Source organism: Grampus griseus (assembly GCF_964374135.1).
Source record: "Grampus griseus genome assembly, chromosome: 20".
NCBI lineage: Eukaryota > Metazoa > Chordata > Mammalia > Artiodactyla > Delphinidae > Grampus > Grampus griseus.
The window spans coordinates 16,584,483-16,606,001 of NC_139014.1; the positions used below are offsets into that span (position 1 = coordinate 16,584,483).

At 36.3% G+C, this 21,519-nt stretch overlaps 1 protein-coding gene across 2 annotated transcripts in view; it reads left to right on the forward strand.

Moving 5' to 3' along the window:
* Positions 1-21,519, forward strand: part of NSF (N-ethylmaleimide sensitive factor, vesicle fusing ATPase) — a gene marked incomplete at its 5' end in the record, with an annotated part of 157,261 nt that overhangs the window by 113,721 nt on the left and 22,021 nt on the right. For both annotated transcript variants that reach the window (XM_082678887.1, XM_082678888.1), the window contains 3 exons: positions 1,852-1,985; positions 13,131-13,197; positions 15,422-15,501. In XM_082678887.1, the coding sequence (XP_082535013.1) occupies positions 1,852-1,985; positions 13,131-13,197; positions 15,422-15,501 (281 nt within the window). The remainder of the gene's footprint in view (positions 1-1,851; positions 1,986-13,130; positions 13,198-15,421; positions 15,502-21,519) is intronic.

Here is a 21,519-nt window from a genome sequence, read left to right on the forward strand (position 1 = left end):
TTAAACCACACTTCAATCCTGTGGGGGCAGATGCTGCTGTTATCCCTATTTTGTAGATAAGGAAGCTGAAGCTTAGAAATAGTAAGTAGATTGAAAATGGGGAGAGATCAAACATGATCCCCAGGTTTCTGGTATTCACGGCTGGTAAATGCTATTGTTTACTAAGACTGGGAACGCTAGTGGAGAAGTACATTTCAGAAAGAAAGATCATGAGTTCAGTTTTGGACACATTAAGTTCATGGTTCCTGTAGGATAATTGAATGGGAAATGTTGAGTAGCGCACTGGATATGTGGGTCTAGTGCTTAGAAGAGAGGTCTCGCTGGCAGTATACATTCATGAGTTGTCAGTATGTAGACTGTTGTTGAATCCATGGGTGTGGATGAAGTCACTTACAGAAAGGGTAGGTTGAGAAGAAATGGGGGGCCTAGGACTAATCTCTGAGGTGTGTCAACATTTAAGGACTAAGTAGAGCAGGAAGAGTTGACAAAGGAGATTGAGCAAAAATAACCAGAGAGGTAAGAGGAGGGAAAAAGAGAATGTGCTGTCACAGAAGCCAAGAAAAGTATTTAAGGAAGGAAGAGAGGTATAGCTGATTCACTTTGCTGTACAGTAGAAACTAACACAACATTGTAAAGCAGCTATACTCCAATAAAAATTGATTATGAAAAAAAGAAAAATAAATAAAGAGGAGAGTTATCAGTTGTATCAAATATTCCTGAGAGGCCAACAGATAAAGTGTTGGATTTGGCGACGTGGAGGTCATTGGTGACCCTGATGGGAGCCTGTCCCATGTAATGGCAATGGAAGCCATAGCGTTTGTTTGAGGATGAATGGAAGGTGAAGAGTGAAGGCAGCTGGTGTAAATGATTATTTAGGGAGGTTCCATTTCGAAGGGAGAAGGCAGAGTAGTGTTGAGAGTAGTGAAGTCAAGAAAGAGGTTTTTTTTGTTTTGTTTATTAAACTGTCAGTAGACTAGAGCATGTTTAAATGCCGTTGGTAAGGCTCCAGGGAAGAGGGAGGGGTGGAACATATAGGGGAGAGGGTACAGTCAATAATGTCAGGTTCCTCACAGATGTAGAGAACAAATGTATGGACACCAAGGGGGAAAGTGGTGTGTGTGTGTGTGTGTGTGTGTGTGTGTGATAAATTGGGAGCTTGGGATTGACATGTATACACTAATATGTATAAAATGGATAACTAATAAGAACCTGCTGTATAAAAAATAAAATTAAAAAAAATAATAATAATGTCAGGTTCCTGAGAAGATGGGAAAGAATGATTGGTCAATTTATGGTTGGAAGAGGGGCACATCTTTTATTACACAGAATGGAAGGAGGAGATGTCTAAATATAAGTAAGTAGCTTTGGTTGCTTTCATGAGAAGACCTGAGTCTTTAGTTTCCTAGCTCTTTAAGTCACGTTTGCTTCTAATAAGGCAGTTTTCTCTGCCCCTAATATCACCTCCTAAGAAGATTGTATTTTTTTGTCAGACAAATGATTTGATAGAACTAGTAACATAGGTACTGATATGCATTCGAATGCATTCTCTTTCTTTTTAAAGAAGCAAAACGCTTGCATTTTGTATATTTAGCCAGAAGTTTGAAAGATTAAGGTTATGTGAGAAAGAAAGAAGGAATATATTTCAGTATACTTTTGAGAAGTGCTAATCAGTTCATTAAATTTAGTTGCTAATAAATAAGAGAAAACATGTCTGCCGTGAAATTGTGTCAGGAAATGTTAATGAGCAACTAGTTGAGGCCTCAGTACATTGTGGATAAAAGTTTAAACTTGTTTTATTCCTCTTTGCTTAGGTTGGCTTTTTTCCCCTGACTTGCTCGTATTGTTATGCAGGTCCTCCTCACAGTGGGAAGACTGCTTTGGCTGCAAAGATCGCAGAGGAATCCAACTTCCCCTTCATCAAGATCTGTTCTCCTGATAAGATGATTGGCTTTTCTGAGACAGCCAAGTGTCAGGCCATGAAGAAGGTATCAGGATTTTTACTTTCATTTTAATTTCCTATCTCTTAGATGTGTGTGCACGCGCGTGTGCGTGTGTACGTACACATGTACATATATATCTGTCCTTGTGTGTGTATATATATATGCCATGGCAGTTATGTTCTTCTCAAGTAGAATTAAATTATCAGCAGAATTTGGTGGGAAACAGCAACTGTTTTAGACATAGTATTTAACTTCGTAATGCATTTTTATTAGAGTATCCTTATCTTCCAAATTATGCTTTGTTTAGTGTGTATTATGATTAATTTTCATTTCTTAAGTTTGTATTGACTTGATTGAAAGATCACAGTTAAGATTGTTTGAGTAGAGTGGAGCAAATTCATTTAGGAATTTTTAAGTTCTTTCATCAATGTATAAAGTCAGACTAGGGTCAATTAAATTGACTGTATAGTTTGGGAAAGAACAGAGGTGTATCATTGGAAAGATATTCTCAAAACCCCTACAGAAAGATGGTGGTATATTAGATAGTAATCAGTCTGCTTGGCAGACTTAGTGCGGTCCTTGTCTTTTTGCCTTTCTCCAAGTGCCATTTGTCACCTTCTTAATACAGCTGCTTTGAACCACTGGTGAAAGTTAGAACAACATAGAATCCTAGCACTGAAAGAACTCTAAGATCGTCTGGTTCATCGCTCTTACATTCAGGCAGGTACCATGTAAGGCATTTAGGATAGTAGGTGGTTGCTCATTAAAAACAGAAAAGAAAAACAACAAAAATCAATGCTGAACACTCTTAATGCCTGTTTCACCTCACTTAATTTCCATTGATATTCTGATTTTGCGTACTCCCAGACAGTGAAGAAAGATTATTTTTTATATATTTAGTTGAAGTATTTATTTTACTTAAATCCTTTTTTTCATGCTTGATCTTTTATAAATAAGAACTTACTGTAAGTTAAAGAGATGTGAGAAAATCAGAATGAGGGGAAAGAATCTTGAGAATGGGCTTGCTGCCTAGTAAAGACAGCTCAGATGTTCTTTTACCTTGTTCTTAGGCCCTCACTTTATAAAGATGTAGGATAGAATTACCTTAGTTTTTCTTTAGGGAAGAGATTGAAGAGGAAAATACATTCTTTCAAAAGCAGACTCCCAAAAAATATAAGTTTGAGAAGTTAGTCTCATGTTTATGCAGGTAGCAGAAAATCATTTGTGTAGATTGCTTGAAATGGATAGAGGAGGCGGAGCTTGGAACAGGATTCCACACCAAAACGTCAAGGTAAATATTCTGCGTAAGGTCTTTGAAGTTGAGTGTGAAAGCGAGGGAAATGTTGTAGATACAAGAACTTAAATATCATAGTCTGTTTATTCTGTGTCTGAAGTGAGACCTGTAGTATCTATCCTTCCCAGGAAAATCTGGACAGAATCACTAGGACCAGTAACCTCCCTAATGTAGGTAGGGGTTGCTTTTCTTTATTTTTTGGTCTTTTTCCCTTTAAAGGGAACCTTTAAACCGCTTTTGTTGAAAATTTAAATAGCCTTTGGAATTGGTGGCCATTGAACTTAGCATTTAATTGAACAGCTGATTCTATTTTCCTAACTCCATCTATTCCTTATACTTGTTCAAAGTAGTCGTCTTCTGTGCATATGGTAAATTACTCCACTGCTTTCTACCAGCTGCCAGCTTCTACCTCACATGTACTCTGAGATGTGGGTGGATGGTCCTGGTTTTTTCTATAAAGTTTTTTTTTGAAGTATTTTAGGCTCCTGCACATCAAAGCTGCTTTGCAAGTGTGAGATATTATCATTTTTATTATTTCAATCTCTTGCAAATTGACTTGAGGGGGGGAAGGTAATATGTGCTGATTTTAGAGGCTTAAATGGTTAAATTAATGGCTTAATAACTTATGATTTAATCTTTAAATTGTTGAAGCCTTTCAAGGTAGGGTTTCAGATGAGTAGAAGGCTAAGGTGTATAAAAATAAGTGTCTATACAAGCTTACTTGAAATGGTTTGGATTCATGATTCACTGTCTGGATCATCCTTGTACCCTTAAAGTTACAAAAATCATTTCTGCTTCAACAGTATAATAAATTCATATTAAGACTTTTTGGGTTTTCCTTGGGGAAAAATATTATTCCTTGTGACTAAAGAACAGAACAGAGAAAAGAATGAAGCACAGGTGTCTTAGAAATATATTAGAAATACTGCAAAATCTTTCCCTGCAAATAGTTTTCACATTGTTGCCTAATGATAGATTGACAAAAGCCTGAGGGCTCAAACCCATCTAAAGGTGCTAAGTCTTCCAGTTTGCTTTTGAAAATGAAATATTAATGCCATTCTTTAGTAGTTCTAGTCTCCCTCCCACCATTGTTCTCTTCCCTTCTTTTTTTTTAGTGTGACGATGGAAAGATTTTTTTTTCAAAGCACAAATAATTTATAATTCTTTATCATTAGGGAGAAGACATTTCTTTCCTTTTAAGTGCTTCCCTCCCACCCCCAAAATGTAGCTTTTCCCAATTTCAAAAATAATTTAGAAAATGCAGAAAAGGATACAGAAGAAAATAAAGCCCATATTTGTCCTTCTATTTTCTTCTCTACTCAGATACACATACACACACACATATATTGGGGATCACATTGGACATACTGTTTTAAACCTGGTTCTTTCACTTAATATGAAATTTTTTCATTGTCATTAAATGTATCTCAATATTATGTTAAATTAATAGCTGTATAATATCCATTTAAACATTGCTTTTTTGTTGAACATTTATGTTGTTTCCAGGTTTTTTCACAATTATAAACAATATTCTGTAGAACTCCCAATCACTGCCCCCATTTTCTTATTACATTTTTCTGAGAGTAGCATCCTGATTTACTGGCTGAGAATTTGGACTTAGGTTTCAAATAGACCTGAATTTGAATCCCAGCTCCACTGCTCTTACCAGCTCTTATAGTCACTTAACATATAAGCCTCTGTTTTCTCATCTACCAAATGAAGATAATATTAATAGCTGCCTCATTGGGTTGTTATGAGAATTAAATGAGATGGTGATTTATGTACGGTATCACATAGTGCCTTGGGATATAATATGTGCTCAGTAAAGTATAGTGGTTGTTTTTACTTATTATTATTGCACATACATTTCTGGTTATTTCTTTAAGATAAATTCTCAGAATTGAGATTGCTAAGGTAAAAATATTAATGGTTTTCAAATTTTTATAAGTATTGCTATTAAAACTTATGTAAAAATACTAATGTTTATAAAGCCCACCTCTTAAGAAAGTTGTGCTAATTTACACTTGCGGCCCCATCATATAAGAATGTCAGTTTCCTTGGGCTCTTGCCCGAACTTGATGTTGTTAAAATATTTTTTGCAGAAACTAACATAACATTGTAAAACAATTATACTCCAATAAAGATGTTAAAAATATATATATATTTTTTGCAAATTTGATAGGTAAAAGATTGGCATTAAAATCATTTATTCACCTACATTTTAATGACTAGATCCTCAGTTTTAAAGATTTTTCAAAATGTTTTGCAATGGCAATAGTTTGTGAAACTCAGAAATATTATAACACATTAATTTTTCTTAGAGAGAGGTGGTCTGAACACTTAAGTCATAGAATATCTTTATATACCATTTTATTACTTAAACCAAGAGATGAGTTTTTGTTAGTAGAGAGGGCCATTAGGCTTGCTTTAATGAGTATCTAAGATTTAATTGCAACTAAGGTATTCTTATTCACATACAGATGGTGCTAAAATATATGAAAGTAGTTTATTCTCAATTAATTTAAAATTCACCTTATACTTAATCTCCTTAATAAATCCTTTCTCCATAGATAAACTCCTCAATACTAGCAAAGTCTGTATGAAGTATTATCCTTACATTCTGGGGGGGATACTATGTGTTCCATTAAGATATTTGAAGTGTTCACAGATCTTTCTCTTCTCCCCCATTTTATTTTTGTTTCCCCAACTTTATTCTGTTTAAAAATTTTCATTCCTTTATCCATTTTTGCATCTATACTTAAAAAAAAACCCCTATTTTACTAGTTCTGTTAATGGCATTAAATGAACAAAAGAACAAAGCAGTAGAATTTGATTTTAACTAATTACCTAATGTTGGTGCTTTCCGAGTATACAATCAGTACAGAGGTGAAATAGAACAATCCGATGTGACTACATTGTTTGAACAAAATTAAGTAGAAAATTAGTGATTTATAAAACTATACCCATTAATAGCATAATATAGTCTTGTTTTTAAAAGGACTGAAAATTAATGGAAGAAATTTTCCTTTCCACTAGCTTTGCAAGAAAGAAATAATCTTCTTTGAATATCCTCCTGTAAATCCCACTGCAAATTGTAGTCTGCACAGAACAGAATCATGGTGCCTAATCCTCCTCTTTTCATGGTTTAGTCCATACAAAGAGCAGAGCTGGAAATTGGATCTTTTGACAGCAGTTACTAAGCAACAGAATTTGGATGTTTTTGGTTAACATCCTAATATATCATGTAGCTGATTTGTTGAAGATTGTGCATGCATTAACTGAGAGAAGTGGACACCCCGGAAGTGACTACAGGTCCCTGTACTGCTGGGGGACGAGCACTTGTTGTTTTTGTTTAATACACTCTGTCTTTTGACGTTTGTATCTGTTCGGCACACAAAGGAAGATGGTGTATGTAGCTCTATAGTGGAATTTAACTTTCAGATCTTGTGCCTTTTTATATTATTAAAAATACCCCACTCTGTCGCTCATGTCATGTGAAAATTTAAGAATTTTTCCTGAAAAGCAGGGAGAACAAATAAGGGATTTTAAGGTCATTCCAGGAAGCTTGAGTGCTTTGCCAAAAGTTTAGGTCCACTTCCTGAGGCAGTTTCATTAGAAGACAACTAATGTTTGCTTGGTCTGCTCCCAAGTTATTTTTAGAAACTAGAGATTATTACTGATAGCACCAATTTGAATTTGCTCATTTACGTTTTTATGTGCTACCAAATATGATTAGAGTATTCTTTCAACTAATTGCTGACAGATTTACTACATTAGAGATTTTCTAAGTCATCAAATTCCTACTGTCATCAGATTTCTACTAACTAGGTACTTCATGCTAGCCACTTCAGAACTGAGATGAGCTCTTACAGCCCCCAAAGAACCTGAAAATTTGGCTTCACTTACCTCAGAGCGCTAAAGAGGTTATAGAAAAAGGAGGACAGAATCTACTTAGTACACGCTTTGCTGTGGTTTGTGATTCTGAAAGGCTGGGATTAACATGGAGCTAATGCTGGCGTGTTCCCATTTGTATTCGTGTAGACTCCAGCGTCTGCAGCTGCTGCCCCTCCCCTGCACACAGGTGGCTCCCAGCTTGTCTGAAGATTCCAGGAGTGGGCTCTGTGCCTTGAGAGCTTGCTGTGTCCTTCAGGACCATAACAGACCTGCCCCTAAACCCTTGGCAGCAGGAGCCCCACACCTCCTCTCACAGGGCCTCCAGCATGCCTTTGCTGCAGTCCCAGGCCCCACACATTCCACGTTGTCTCTCATGACCCACTACACCTGCCTTTGCACCCAACAGTGGAGGCACCAGAGAGTTTAACGATGACAACCTCATTATGTCCACAGCTAGAGATAGACTATGGAACTCTGTTTTCTAGAGACGTTCTTCATCTTCTAGAATAGACCTCTCATTTTTTCCCTGTTGACTATTGACACTCTTTTCCACACTTTTCCTTTCTTCCGTTCTTCCATTCTGTTTCTTTAGCCTTCTCTTTCAGACTTCTCACCTGACTCTAAGAATACGTCTATTCTGCTAATTTTACCTGCTCTACAGGAAACTCCCTGATAGAACTAGGATGGCCGTACACTCCAATGTGCTGTGTGCAATCATGGTTTTTACCTGTTGTTCCAGCATGATTATTAACAACTCCCACCTTTCAAGTGTCCTGCTTTGCATGATAACTTCTATGATCCCCTTCTGATAACCTCTTCAGCAAGAAAAGACTTGAGCATCATACTTTCATCTTACTAAATGAAAGGATCAAAATTTAAGTTAATTTTTTAAAGAGTCTGTAAGATACCACTAGTAGCCCCAGCTTCAGCCCGCCTGGCTAAATGTTGTTTGGGCGTTTGGTCTGGAGCAGGCGCTGTGTATTTGCTGTGTGCTGTTACTGACGGCAAGTTTGGCACTTCAGTTCTTCAATTCGAGCTGCGGCAGTTTGTACAATTTTACTTTTCTTTCATCTTTCCTTCTTGTACCTCTCCTCCTTTTTGGGTTTATCTACCTAAAGTTATGGTAGAACTTCCCAGCTCAGTATGTAAATATCTCACTTAGATTTTAGTCTGGCAGCTAAACGCATATATTTGCCAGTGGAATCTGAGTATCTCCTTATTTAGCATTGGGCCAGGAAGCCAAGAATGGAAGAGGCTGAGGAGACTAGGCAGAAACATGGATTCAGGGAAAGAGTGATGACCTTATATTACACTCGTGACTACATAAGGAAAAGAGTGTGTGTGTAAGAAGTGAAAGGTGTGTGTGTGTATTTAAATTAAAGCAGAGTTAACTGAAACTGGTCAGATTACAACTGGAATTGCATAGCGTTTGTCATGGTTAGTATGTTGTTAAGAGAGTTTGCTGTGAGTACTCCTATCCCCGTGGTAGTAATTAGTACATTAAGAGCTGTCTGTAAAAAAAACTAAATTAAAGACTGCTCTAGATATTTTTCTTCTAAAATGTTATAGGTAACCCATGTGGTCAGCTGTGAAGTGATTTGTAATGCTTTGTGAATCACAGTATCTGAGATAAGTTAGTGAGACTGCATATAAATTTATCATCAGTTTAGACCCCAGCAGAGTCCTGAATAAGGTTCCTGTAGCCCTGTAAGCTTTAAGAAGGGAGAAGGGCTGATTCAGGGAAAGTGTAAAACTAATGCAAGTAGCCAGTCCATGATGTCTTGGGCCCCTGTGGCTTTAATCCACGATATTACAGCCTGTCAGACAGAATGATATGCTTGCATCAGAGCCCTTAGTAGAATTCTGAACAAATGTTTTAAAGAGCCAAGCATTTTTTTCAGTGACTTCTTAAAATCACCGGAGTTCACAGGATACCACATTGGCTGCTATATGGTCCAGTTTTCAAAAAAGAGCAAAGAACCACAGTGGAACTGCTTCTAAACTTTTCCATTGTCTCTTCCATTTCCCTTCTGCTTCATCTCTCACCCACCACTCCCCATACACACAGCACCAACGCTGACACCTCTTCATTTTAATTCTTATTGACTGTATGTTAGTTCCTGCAGTGCTCCTAAATTTTCTCATCTCTGTGCCTCGTAATAATCAGTACACTCTGCTTAGAACACTTTCTTTCCTGTTTTTTACTGCACTGTTCATCCTTCAGGTCTCAGCTTAAATGTCACTTCCTAAATTTAGGAGACCATCGTTGACTCCATAAGCTCTTATCAGTAACAATAGGCTAAGTTATGCTGCGATAATGAACAACGCTGAAAATCTCAGGGGCTTAACACAAAATTTATTTCTTGCCCACATTACATGTCCGTCATGACTCAGAGGGGAAACTCTGCCATAGTTTCTCAGAGATTCAAGCTAATAGGTAATAGAGACTCCATCTCATATGCGATTCCATGATAGCCAAGGCAGGATAAAGGATGTATGATGAATCAAGCAGTGGCTCTTAAAGCTCCTTTCAGAAAGTGATATACTCTGTACTCACATTTTACTACCCAAAGCAAACCCCATAATCATCCCTAACTTAAGAGGGGGTAAGGAAGTACAATCCTACCATGTGCCAGAGAGAGAACCAGGATGTGTAGGGTATCCCCAAGGACTACCACCGCTCCCGTGCTGTATACCAGCACATCATCTTGTATTTCCTCCAACATCGTGATGCCATGCTTTATTATAGTTACATGTGACCTTACTCATTACTCTTTCCATTGCCTTCATTAGTGCTTGACACATAATAGGAATTCAAAAATATTTGTTGAATGAATGCATAGAACAACACTCCAAGATTCAGTCCTTAGCTCTTTATTCTTCTAGTTCTACCATTTCTCCTTGAAGATCACATGCCTCTCTCATGGTTTCAGCAGTCATTGCCCTGAGGGTGATGTCCATACCCTGACTTCAATCTTACATCTCCAACTACTTACTTGGTATTTCTACTTGAATTTAATGCATAAATTTAAATTTATTCCTTCAGTAAATATTTATTGATTACTTTCTGATAAGGCATTATATGAAGTGATGTGGATACAGAGATAAATACAATAGTACTTGCCTTCACAGGGCTTAAAATCTAGTGTAATATAGGGAAGAATACAATGAATCCGTTAATATATACACAATATACAAAATGCTATACCAAAGGAGAAGAGAAACAAGTGACTTACGGCAAGATGGAGTTAGAACTTGTGTTGTTTCAACCATTGAATCCACTGAGCAAATATTATTATTAAATACTCTTCTATGCTGGGTACTGAGGATAACATGAATAAAGTTCTTTTTCCACCTCACAGTCCAGTGAGGAGACAGGTAGCTAAGGACGAAAGGCTAGGTGAGATTTTGATACAATGTGGGAGGGTGACTGAGGGGTATGGGGGATGGTGCAAAGCAAAGCAACAGAGGCATTCTTTCATGCATGCATACAGCAAACATTTATTAGGCACCAGTGAGGCATCAGATCCTGAAAACATAATACTGAGGAAGACAATTCCTACCTTAAATAATATACAAAAAAAAGAAAATATGTATATATATATACACAGTATGTTGGGGAGGAACTTACCATCTAGATTGTCAACATGAGTTATTATTTTGCTTTTGTTTTTGTTGTTTTTGCATCTCTGAGGGCGACTTTTGAGCATAGAAAAGACCATGTGTAGCTAATTTGAGGTCTAAAAAATTAAAATTCAACATATTAAAATTATATAATTTAAAATCCAGTATTTCAACACAAAAGAAAACTTAAACTTTAAAAAGGTCCACCCCTGGGGCTTCCCTGGTGGTGCAGTGGTTAAGAATCCGCCTGTCAATGCAGGGGACACGGGTTCGATCCCTGGCCCAGGAAGATCCCACATGCCGGGGAGCAACTAAGCCTGTGCTCCACAACTACTGAGCCTGCACTCTAGAGCCTGTGCGCCACAACTACTGAAGCCCACGAGCCTAGAGCCCGTGCTGTGCAACAAGAGAAGCCACAACAATGAGAAACCCGCGCAACACAATGAAGAGTAGCCCCCCTGCTCGCTGCAACTAGAGAAAGCCCACGCGCAGCAACGCAGACCCAATACAGCCAAAAATAAAAACAATTAAAATAAATAAATACATAATAAATAAAAATAAATTAAGTCCACTTCTTTTATTCTATTTGTAAGTCTAGTAAAAGGTAGTTCAAAAAGAGACTTTTATAACAAATTTCTTTAAATATTTTAAACAATATTTACACATTTAAAATATTTTATTTTCTCTTTGACGTACTTCAGTTGTTTAACAAACAAAACATTCTAAATTTCAAAGTAAATCTATAAGTACATTTACTTAGTAATAAATTAAAACTAATAATATAACTATGGTGAATCTCAGATTACCATTACCATTTGGAGGGCTATTAAAGTTATATTTTACCTTCCAACATAAAAGTTTATCAAAATTAATTATTCAACTGCATATTTTAAATTGAACTAGCAAGGCTAATCTGTTAATCTAACATGGTAAGTTAATTGTTACAGAAGTTTAAAGACCAACTATTCACAGATTGTCTTTAAACTTAATATGAAAAAGATTAATATTTTAGGTTTAATTTACTTTATTTCTATACCTAATTCTTAATCTTCTATAGTTAAAAGATACCCAGTAAGGAATATTGTGCTACTACAAACAAACTTGGGAGAGGCGTGGTTACCATCTTGGTGCACTGAGGTTACTTATCAATCAGATTAGGCTGGGATACAGGAATTAATTCTTACAGATGACACCAGTGGGATCACTGAGCCCCAGTTATGGTCACTGGAATAGGAATGCCCAACATTTACAAAAAGGCTGGTCTCAAGGCCTTGAGCACTTACATTAAATTTATACATAAATTAATTCTTCTGTCTGGCTTGAAATTGCTACATCCTTGCCAGCATATAACAGCTTCCTTCACTGTTTGCTTAATTTGCATTTCTTTGGTTATCTTAAGATAATGTCCTGTTATCTTTTGTCTAGTTCTAACATGCATCTATCTGATCCTTTATACCAGCTTTAATTCTTTTGTAAACACTTTGGTTGCTGTGGTCTGATTTGAGTTGACAGAATTCTCTGCTTTCTGTGTTATTCCTGTTTGACAGGCCACAATTCTTATAGATAATAAAATGATATTCAGTTCTACCCTGCACATCCCTGTGGCTCCATCTAGCTCTTGAGTCATAACACTGAAGTCATGCTTCTGACATAGATAGGAGAGACCATTATGATAAACTTGATGGATTTGTCAGTTGATTAATTCCAGCTGTTCCTCAGCACGCCCCAATGTGACACATCCAGCTCTTAGAGCTGAAAGCAGCATTACCCTGCCCTTGCTCAGCCATGATCCAGCTGTGACATCTTGGGCAAGTCATTTAACTGCTTTGGGCCTCAGTTTCCTCCCTTTTAAATTGTAAGAACTCTTGGGCTTCCCTGATGGGGCAGTGGTTAAGAATCCGCCTGCCAGTGCAGGGGACCCAGGTTCTATCCCTGATCCGGGAAGATCCCACATGCCGCAGAGCAACTAAGCCCGTGCGCCACAACTACTGAGACCGCACTCTAGAGCCCCCGAGCCACAACTACTGAAGCCTGCGTGCCTAGAGCCCGTGCTCCACAGCAACAAAAGTCATCGCAATGAGAAGCCCACACACCTCAACGAAGAGTAGCCCCTGCTCACCACAACTAGAGAAAGCCCACACACAGCAACGAAGACCCAACACAGCCAAAAATAAATAAATTAATTAATTTTTTAAAATTGTAAGAACTCCTCAAGTTCTGAAGCTCTATTAAATTCTAGTTTTGTGTAGTCAGAAATATTGGGTGTTTTACTGTGTTTTGTTTGAGCATTGGTCAGGAATTAGCTAAATTTTATCTTCTTGGAAATTGTCATAATTATGGAGGGCAGTGAGATAATAAATGGTTTTGCTTTCTTCTAGATCTTTGATGATGCATATAAATCCCAGCTCAGTTGTGTGGTTGTGGATGACATTGAGAGACTGCTTGGTGAGTCATGACTTTTGCCATCGTACTATCCTTGCCGCATTACAGCTAATGTCTCACAAATTACAAGAGAAAATACAGGTGTTTATAATCTATAGGGCAATAGAAATACCTTTCTTTGTCTAATAAGGAAATATAACACTATCGCTTATATCTGAAGTCAACAATGGTATTCATGTTAAATATGCCTTATGACCGTAGCTGCATTATAAACTACTTTCCTATAAGGGCCCATGTCTCATATTATTTTGTATCTTCCACAGAGTTCCCTGCCCATAATAAATGATTAGTAATTTTCGTTGATGGATATATTTGCTGTATACTATTTCTGAGCTGCCTGTAGCTTAGGGATTCCATTTGTGAACTTTGACAGAACTAAGGAAAGAAGGGTTTAGGGCTGGAGTGAAATCTACAGGTTAGCTGTAACACTTGGGGCAGAAGTTGTAATCTCTTTGTACATCAGTTTCTGCTCACATAAAAAAGAGACTGTATTCTCTTCCTTACTCATCCCACAGAGTAATTGTAAAGACAAAAATGAGATAATATTGTGAAAGTTGAAAACATTCTGAAAGTTAACAGTGCTCTACAGTAATTTTTTAAAATACCTATTAAACATCTCCTACGTTTAAGTGCACTCCTACAGAATACAAAGATGAATAAAACAGTCCCTGTACTCAGCTCGTAAGAGGTATTCTACAAATAAATGCCAGAACAGTGTTATTACTCTTACATTTTATTTCATTGCAAAAAAATAGATAAATCTGGAATAAATTCATTGTAACAATGGCTCAGGATGCTATAATAAACTTGATTGAAATTGAACCTACCTGGTAACTTAATAAATATCTGAAAATACTGCCAACACCTGGTTAACTAACCCCTTCTTCATTAAGGGGTCCATAATGGTGTAGTAATGATTTCACGTTAACTGTTCTTACTACGTTTTTCCCATGATTTTCAGACTTGTGTTACATCCTCTATTACTTCTTTATTTTCCTGTTTCCTAAGGCAATGTTTATTACAAAGCAAAGCAGGTATATCTATGAGGTCTTCTTAAATCAATAGTTTTATCTAGTGACCTGGGTTTTGGGTCTGCTATTTTTGATACACTTCAGCTCAGTTTCTGGGATTATTTCTTTAAAAGCTTTTAGGCACATACTCATAGCTCTGTGTAAAGTCCTTTATCTAAACACAATTGAGATGTGTGGTCATAGCAACAGTACTATGTCAGGAATGTGTGCCCTCTGAGTATATTTTCACTTGTATGAATAGTTATTATCCGTACTTATTTGTTCATTTATTCAGTAAGCATTTGCTGAGCCCTTACCACTGTGCTAGAATTATTAGGGTTTCAGAAAAATAAGTAGTAAGATGCTGTCATTATGACATACATTGGCAAAAATTAATACAAAGTAGAATGTGCCATGTGTTCTGGATATTCAGAAAGGGGAGGATCACTTTTGACTTCAGAGGGCTGATGCCTGAAGGCAGCTCTAAGCACAGGGCAAGGGTGCATGTGCAACATGCAGAGAAAGCAAAGCGGGTGGCATTAGTGTCAAATCTTGAAGGATGGGTAGAAGTTTTAACAGGTAGAAAGTTATTTGAGAAGTTCACTGTTCTTCACCATCTGTGGACCAATCTTAGTGGCTTTACCATCATTTCAGTTGTATTGAAGTACCTTACTTACATTCTTATTACTTGCCATTTCCTCCTCTACCCATTTTCTAGTATCATGTTTTGTTGCCTGTGTACTCACTGTATTACCATGGCTTGCAGTAACTTCTTGGAAATGTTTAGTAAATACTCCTGGGGATTTTTTTTCCCTCTTTTAAAAAAAAAAAACTGTCTCTGAATATCAGACAGAGATGTCTGCACGAACTCAAAATGGATATTTAGATGCTTTTTAAAAATTTACAGATACGAGTTCTTACGTACTATTTTAAGCATTTAAGTTACTGTAGATATTTTGTCTTGTTATCGTTAGTTGCATGACTGTTATTTAGGACTGTGTTTACTCTTTTTTTTGGAATTTTATTTTATCTTATTTTTATACAGCAGGTTCTTATTGATTATCAATTTTATACATATTGGTGTATATATGTCAATCCCAATCTCCCAGTTCATCCCACCACCACCCCCCAGGACTCTTTATGCAGAAAAATCAGAATGTTTGGAATATGTGCATATGTATATCGAATCCCTAAACATAGCAATGTTTCTCTTCCAGATTATGTCCCTATTGGCCCTCGATTTTCTAATCTGGTATTACAGGCTCTTCTTGTGTTACTGAAAAAGGCGCCTCCTCAGGTAAAAATAATATAAGGAACATTTTCACAGAGTTTCTCCAGTAAATTATACAACGGTGCACTCTCTAAATAAGCAGATTATCATAAACATATAAAATTTTCTTGTTGAAGAGATTTTGAAAGGTTGTCTGGTCTGGCCTTCTGCCTTAAGGTAAATGATTTTCTTAATCACTTTTCTTAATCAGAGAAATTTTCTGTTCTTTTTCTGAAGATCTCAAAATCCCAGTTTCAGTTAGTATTCTGTGTTGCTTTATAACTTCACCACCATATTACACATCCCTGCTTCCCTCCGTTTCCCATGAGAGATGTTAATACATGATAGTAATGTCGAAGGGGATTAAACACATGTTCCCATTTGTTTTGTTTTTCGTTTCATAAGTTTTCCTAAGAATTTGTATTTGGGGTAATTTACATCCTGTAGGGAGTTTTGTTTTGTTTTTAGTTTTTAAGGATGAGCTTGAGTTATTTTTCTTGTGTAATGTGGCAGTTTTGAAGAGTGAGTTTATAGCCAGAACCTTGGTTCATGTGGTTGTAGTTTTTACTCATGTGGCTGTTGGAGACTGGTGATTTTGATAGGTTAACACATTTAAACTAACCTATGAGGGTTGGTTAAATATGTTAATTATGTAGAGGCTGCCAGAGCATGTTTGGCTATGACATGAGACATGAATTCTCTTGGTTGATTCTGCATGTTGTAACCTTGAAGAAATGCCAATCAAAGGCAGATACAAAGGGGTGAAGCACTAACTTAAAAAAACATCTTAATGTCTGTATGGGAATCTCATATTTGAAGTTAGAGATATAAACTAAGCTGTATGGAAAATATTTAGTGTTAAGCTGGTGAATCTAATATTTAATTTAACAGTTAAAATTATATGTGTGTATGTGTTAGGCCTAAAGGTAAAGGACTTGTCTTGACTTTCTAGGGTTTTTTTTTATTTCCCTAAACTAGTGAAAAGAAACATACAACAACCTTGAAAATTTACTACATATTTGCACGGTGAAAGGATTTTTTCAAATCATTTTTCTGTAAACTGTTATTCCCAGGAGTTGGAGTTTTAGCTTATATTGAAGCTGAAATTAGAGAAGTGAGAATTTTTTTCTTTTCTGATTCCTTCAAAAAATATGTATATAGTTATAAAGCAGAAACTAACACACCATTGTAAAGCAATTACATTCCAATAAAGATGTTAAAAAAATTTTTAATGTATATAGATATATCTAAAGTTTCTAGAATAAAAATAACCCCAATAAATAAATTTTTAAAATATATATATCACACACAAAAAAAATCCTTTTTATGAAATCAGCATTTAAAAAATTATAAGATTAGGAGACTTTTCCCAGGTATTAAAATTTACTTCTTATAATATTCAGGTTTTTAGCTAAAAATAATTTATGCTACAAGCCATTTGAGAGAAGAAAGAATAATTTTTCAATGGTACTTTTTGAACTGCTTATCCCTTTACATTGTTAAATACTATACACATGGATTTAAACAGAGACATCCCCTGAGAATTATTTGTAATCCAAAATAGATACTAATAGAAATAAATAGAACATATTGACAAATGATTTGCAAAATCTTGAATAAAGACTTAGGAATAACTTTTTGTTTTATAAAAATAATTGTTAACACCCTTGAGGAAAGGAACATTATCTTATGCTTTTAAATCTTACAGCATCTGGCACTGAGGTTTATACAGATATGCTTCATGAATAACTTATTCAAATATATATATATATATATATACACACACACACACACACACACACACACACACATATATATAAACTTTTAAATATTTTTTGAGTGTCCCCTCATTTTGGTGGGATTGAGTATTTAGTATTGCTGTAGTTTATATTTGGCAAGATATGACTAAAGTGAAAACATTCAAAAATAAGTAAAGTTCAAATGGCCAATAACACAAAAAGATACTCAACATCATTAGCCATCAGGGAAATGCAAATCAAAGCCACAGTGAGATATCACTTTATATCAGCTAGGATTACCATAATCAAAAAGTCAGATAATAACAAGTATTGATATGCATATGGAGAAATTAGAATCCTTATACACTGTTGGTGGGAATAGGTAAATTGTGCAGCCTTTGAAAAACAGTCTAGCACTCAAAAAGTTAAAGATAGTGTTACCATATGACCCAGCAATTCTATTTCTAGGTATATACCCCAAAGAAATGAAAATATATATCCACACAAAAGCTTGTACATGAATATTCATAGCAACATTATTCATAATAGCCAAAAAGTGGAAACAACCCAAATGTTCATCAAGTAAAATAAACTATGGTATATACATACAGTGGAGTATTATTTGGCATTTAAAAGAAATGAAGTACTAATACATGCTATAACATGGATGAACCTTGAAAACATGCTAAACAAAAGAAGCCAGTCACAAACAACTACATATTGTATGAATCCATTTATATGAAATGTCCAGAACTGGCAAATCTATAGAGATAGAAAACAGATCAGTGGTTGCCTAGGACTGGAGGGGTGGATAGGGAGAATGAGAGGTGACTGATAATGGGTGCGGGGTTTCTTTGGGGGATGATGAATACATTCTAAAATTGATTCCAGTGATGGTTGCACATATCCGTGCAATCTACTAAAAACCATTGAATTGTACACTTTAAGTCAGTGAACCGTGTGTTATATGAGTTACATCTTGATAAAATGGTTACAATAGATAGATACATAGATAGATAGATACATAGATAGATAGTGTCAGAAGCTTAAATGGTGAAAGGAGGATTCCATGCAGAGCTAGAGGTAAGGAGTGAGCATACAACATACATGGCCCAGATTGGAAAAAATCTTAGAAACAGGAGTTGAATCCTTAAAAAAGGGCTGTGGAATGAATTTCTCTAAGGATTGGAAAGGAAGGATATAGGAGCATGTAAGAAGTAGAAGATAGATCTAGTTGCCTTAGTGATTGGAAATGGTGGGGATTCTCTTTTAAGAGAATACCAGCCTGTCCTTAATCAGAATTTGGTGACTCTGACCTGGACTGCTAGATGACCTGCTGTATAAGTGAATCAGTGGCAGAAGAAGGTAACATTTAAAATATTTCTAGTTGGCATATATTTAACAAAATAAAAATATGCTTTCTCTGTACCACCTTGCTTTTTTAAATTAGTTTGTATTCTCTCAGGACAATAAGGGAAAATTTTTCAGGCTGATCCAGGGTCAAGACTATTTGTCATTCTAAAGTAGAAGCATTCACTTTACCAAACCATTATCATGTAGGTTTTTCAGATGTTTTCAATTAAATATTAAATGTATATGAATCTGAATGTTGTAGAGATGCATAGACTGGTAGAAAGCTATTATTTTATCACTGTCAAGAAAACAGAAAAGTTGTAGGCATTTTTCTTTCAAAAGAGAAACTGTACATGCATACAATACAGTAATCATATCAGTCACAGAATCCTTAGTTTTGCATTTGTTGTAATTCAGCTTTCACATAGAAAAATTGTATGTGCATGTGTGCACATGCTCAAATAAAAGAATCCCTTCAGGGGTACTATGTTGTTATGTATCAAGATATTCTTTTTTTCTACTTCTTCCCCTCCCCCATCTCCCCTCCCTCATTGTAAATTGGCTTATTAAAACTGGTTCACAAGCCTTCCTTTTTTCCCTTTGTGATTGCTTTGGTCTTGGATTTTCAGTGTAGGACTAAAAATTCAAGTCAGATTTCAGTTACTAGGATAATTTTCTTTGAATTTTAAATTTTTCCAAGTTAATGCATAGATTTTTAATGAACCTAGTATTCAGTGGATTTGCTTTAAATTTAGCTGGAGAGTTAATTTCATGATTGATTTATTAGCCCTTTGAAAGTATAAAAAGTGGTATCTGTAGTTCATGAAGACTGAAAAACATCATCACATTTTGTTTAGCATCTTTTTAAAACCAATTAAAAGCTTTTCTAAAATGGATTGAACAGGAGAAAATAAAACATGTTCCCTAAGTCTTTATTTCAATCAAGTTTCCCTGTGTTCTGCAGGAGAAGAGATCGAGGGGGGATAGAAAAATTGAAAAGGGCTGTCCCAGCAGGGAGCCACGCCGCAGAAAAGGGCTGCTCTGAGAACTCAGCAGCAGTAGCTAAGAAAGCTCCCAGCCTGCTTCATCTACATGCAGAGTCACACAAGGCATGGGGGTGCTCACCATCACCACAGAGGTTTCACATGTGCTTCCCTGCTGATTCTTGTGAAAAGCTAACAATTGGCTTGGAGGGTAAAAGACCACTGCAGTTCACCCTCCCTGAGCTGGACGTACAATTTGTCCAGTGTTAGGAAATGTCCGGCTTAGCAGTGAGAGGCTTGAAGACACCCCTCCTTCCAGTGAGATTCCTAAAGCCGGCTCTTTTGCTTGATGACACTGGGGCTCTTTTCAAGCTTTGCAGATTTATGGAAGTCGAAGGGAATGTGCCTTTCAGGATCAGGAGGATGAAAGCCTTAGTCTTCGTGTCAAGGAAGAGGCAGTAGTAATGCAGTGAGGCCAGGTAAATCTTCCTGGAAACTGCAGCACCAGCGGCTTTATGATTTTCCTCATAGGTCTCTTCTGGCACCTTCTTTTTTTTTCTTTTTGGGAGACAAAGTGCCTGAAAAGGAACTCCTCAGCTGTAAAATGACATGACTTCCAGTTTCCTCAACAAGTGTGAGAGTAGTTAAGCCCATTAACCTGACTGCTTTAATGTTTACCTGACACTTTTGCAAATCAGTTTGGAAGACTTCATCCATATGTACCAGAATAACCTTGTAACTAATGGAGAACCACTCCTTTTTCACTTCAGTGCTTCCCAGCCTTTTTCATATCATGGCATGTAGAAAATGATAACATCTGATGATGTACTTGGGTAAGTGGATGAGGCCATTCACAGCTGGCCAGAGATGCAGCCACGCCAAGTGCCACCAGCCTTCCCAAGGAGGGCTGACGAGAGTTGGTATCTTAGAACACTTATAATTCATTCGCAGCATGCCAGCTGGAAAATTCTTTGGAAACTGTAAACTTTTACAAAAGAAGATCACTCTAAATTAATAGCAATATTACTGAAGTAGAACTTGGACCTGACAGTTGTCAGAATTTTAGCTGAAAAATAAAGTTGTTGAAAAAAATTACTTCCTTACTGCTCTGGCACTTAGGAATATTACCTGATAAGAAAGAAGTAGGGCTTAGAGCTGGGAAGGGTATAACTAACAATAAGACTGTTAGTAAATTCCTGATGGGAACTCAGGCAGACATATTTGTTTCTCCATGGGTTTAATTTAAGATCACCAGTCTCTCTACAAGATTGCTTTTTCTGTAATCCTTATATGACATCTCAGTGCAATCTTACTTCGGATATGTTATTAGGAGTCTTGGTGATATTAAGCAACTGTTCAGTCTTTGGGTTGCTTTAGCAAAATAACCAAATAATGGAAGAGATTCCAAATCACACAGGCCTAAACATGAATATCTCTCTGTCTATCTGTTCAAAATTAACTCTGGCTAATGACTACAATATGACTCAAGAAGATATATAACCACTTTAAGAGAGAGGTTTAGTAATTTTGCCAGACACATTAATTGTAATCACTGATGTGGTGACTTCTGCATCAGACTTCTTTATAAAAAATCTGTGTGATGACTGACTGTTCAGTAGCCCAGTTTTCTCATTTATTAAGTCAGTGACGTTAGATGGCTACTATAGTTTAAAAAATTCTCTAAAAGTGTACTTTACTTACTAGGTTATCTCAGAAAGTTCTATGTAAATTGAATATATATATATATATAGAGAGAGAGAGAGAGAGAGAGAGAGAGAGAGAACAATTTCAAGTTCATCAAAAAAACAGTGAAAGACCTTTTTTTTTTCCCTTAGATTCCATATATATGTGTTAGCATATGGTATTTGTTTTTCTCTTCCTGACTTACCTCACTCTGTAGGACAGACTCTAGGTCCATCCACCTCACTACAAATAACTCAATTTCGTTTCTTTTTATTGCTGAGTAATAT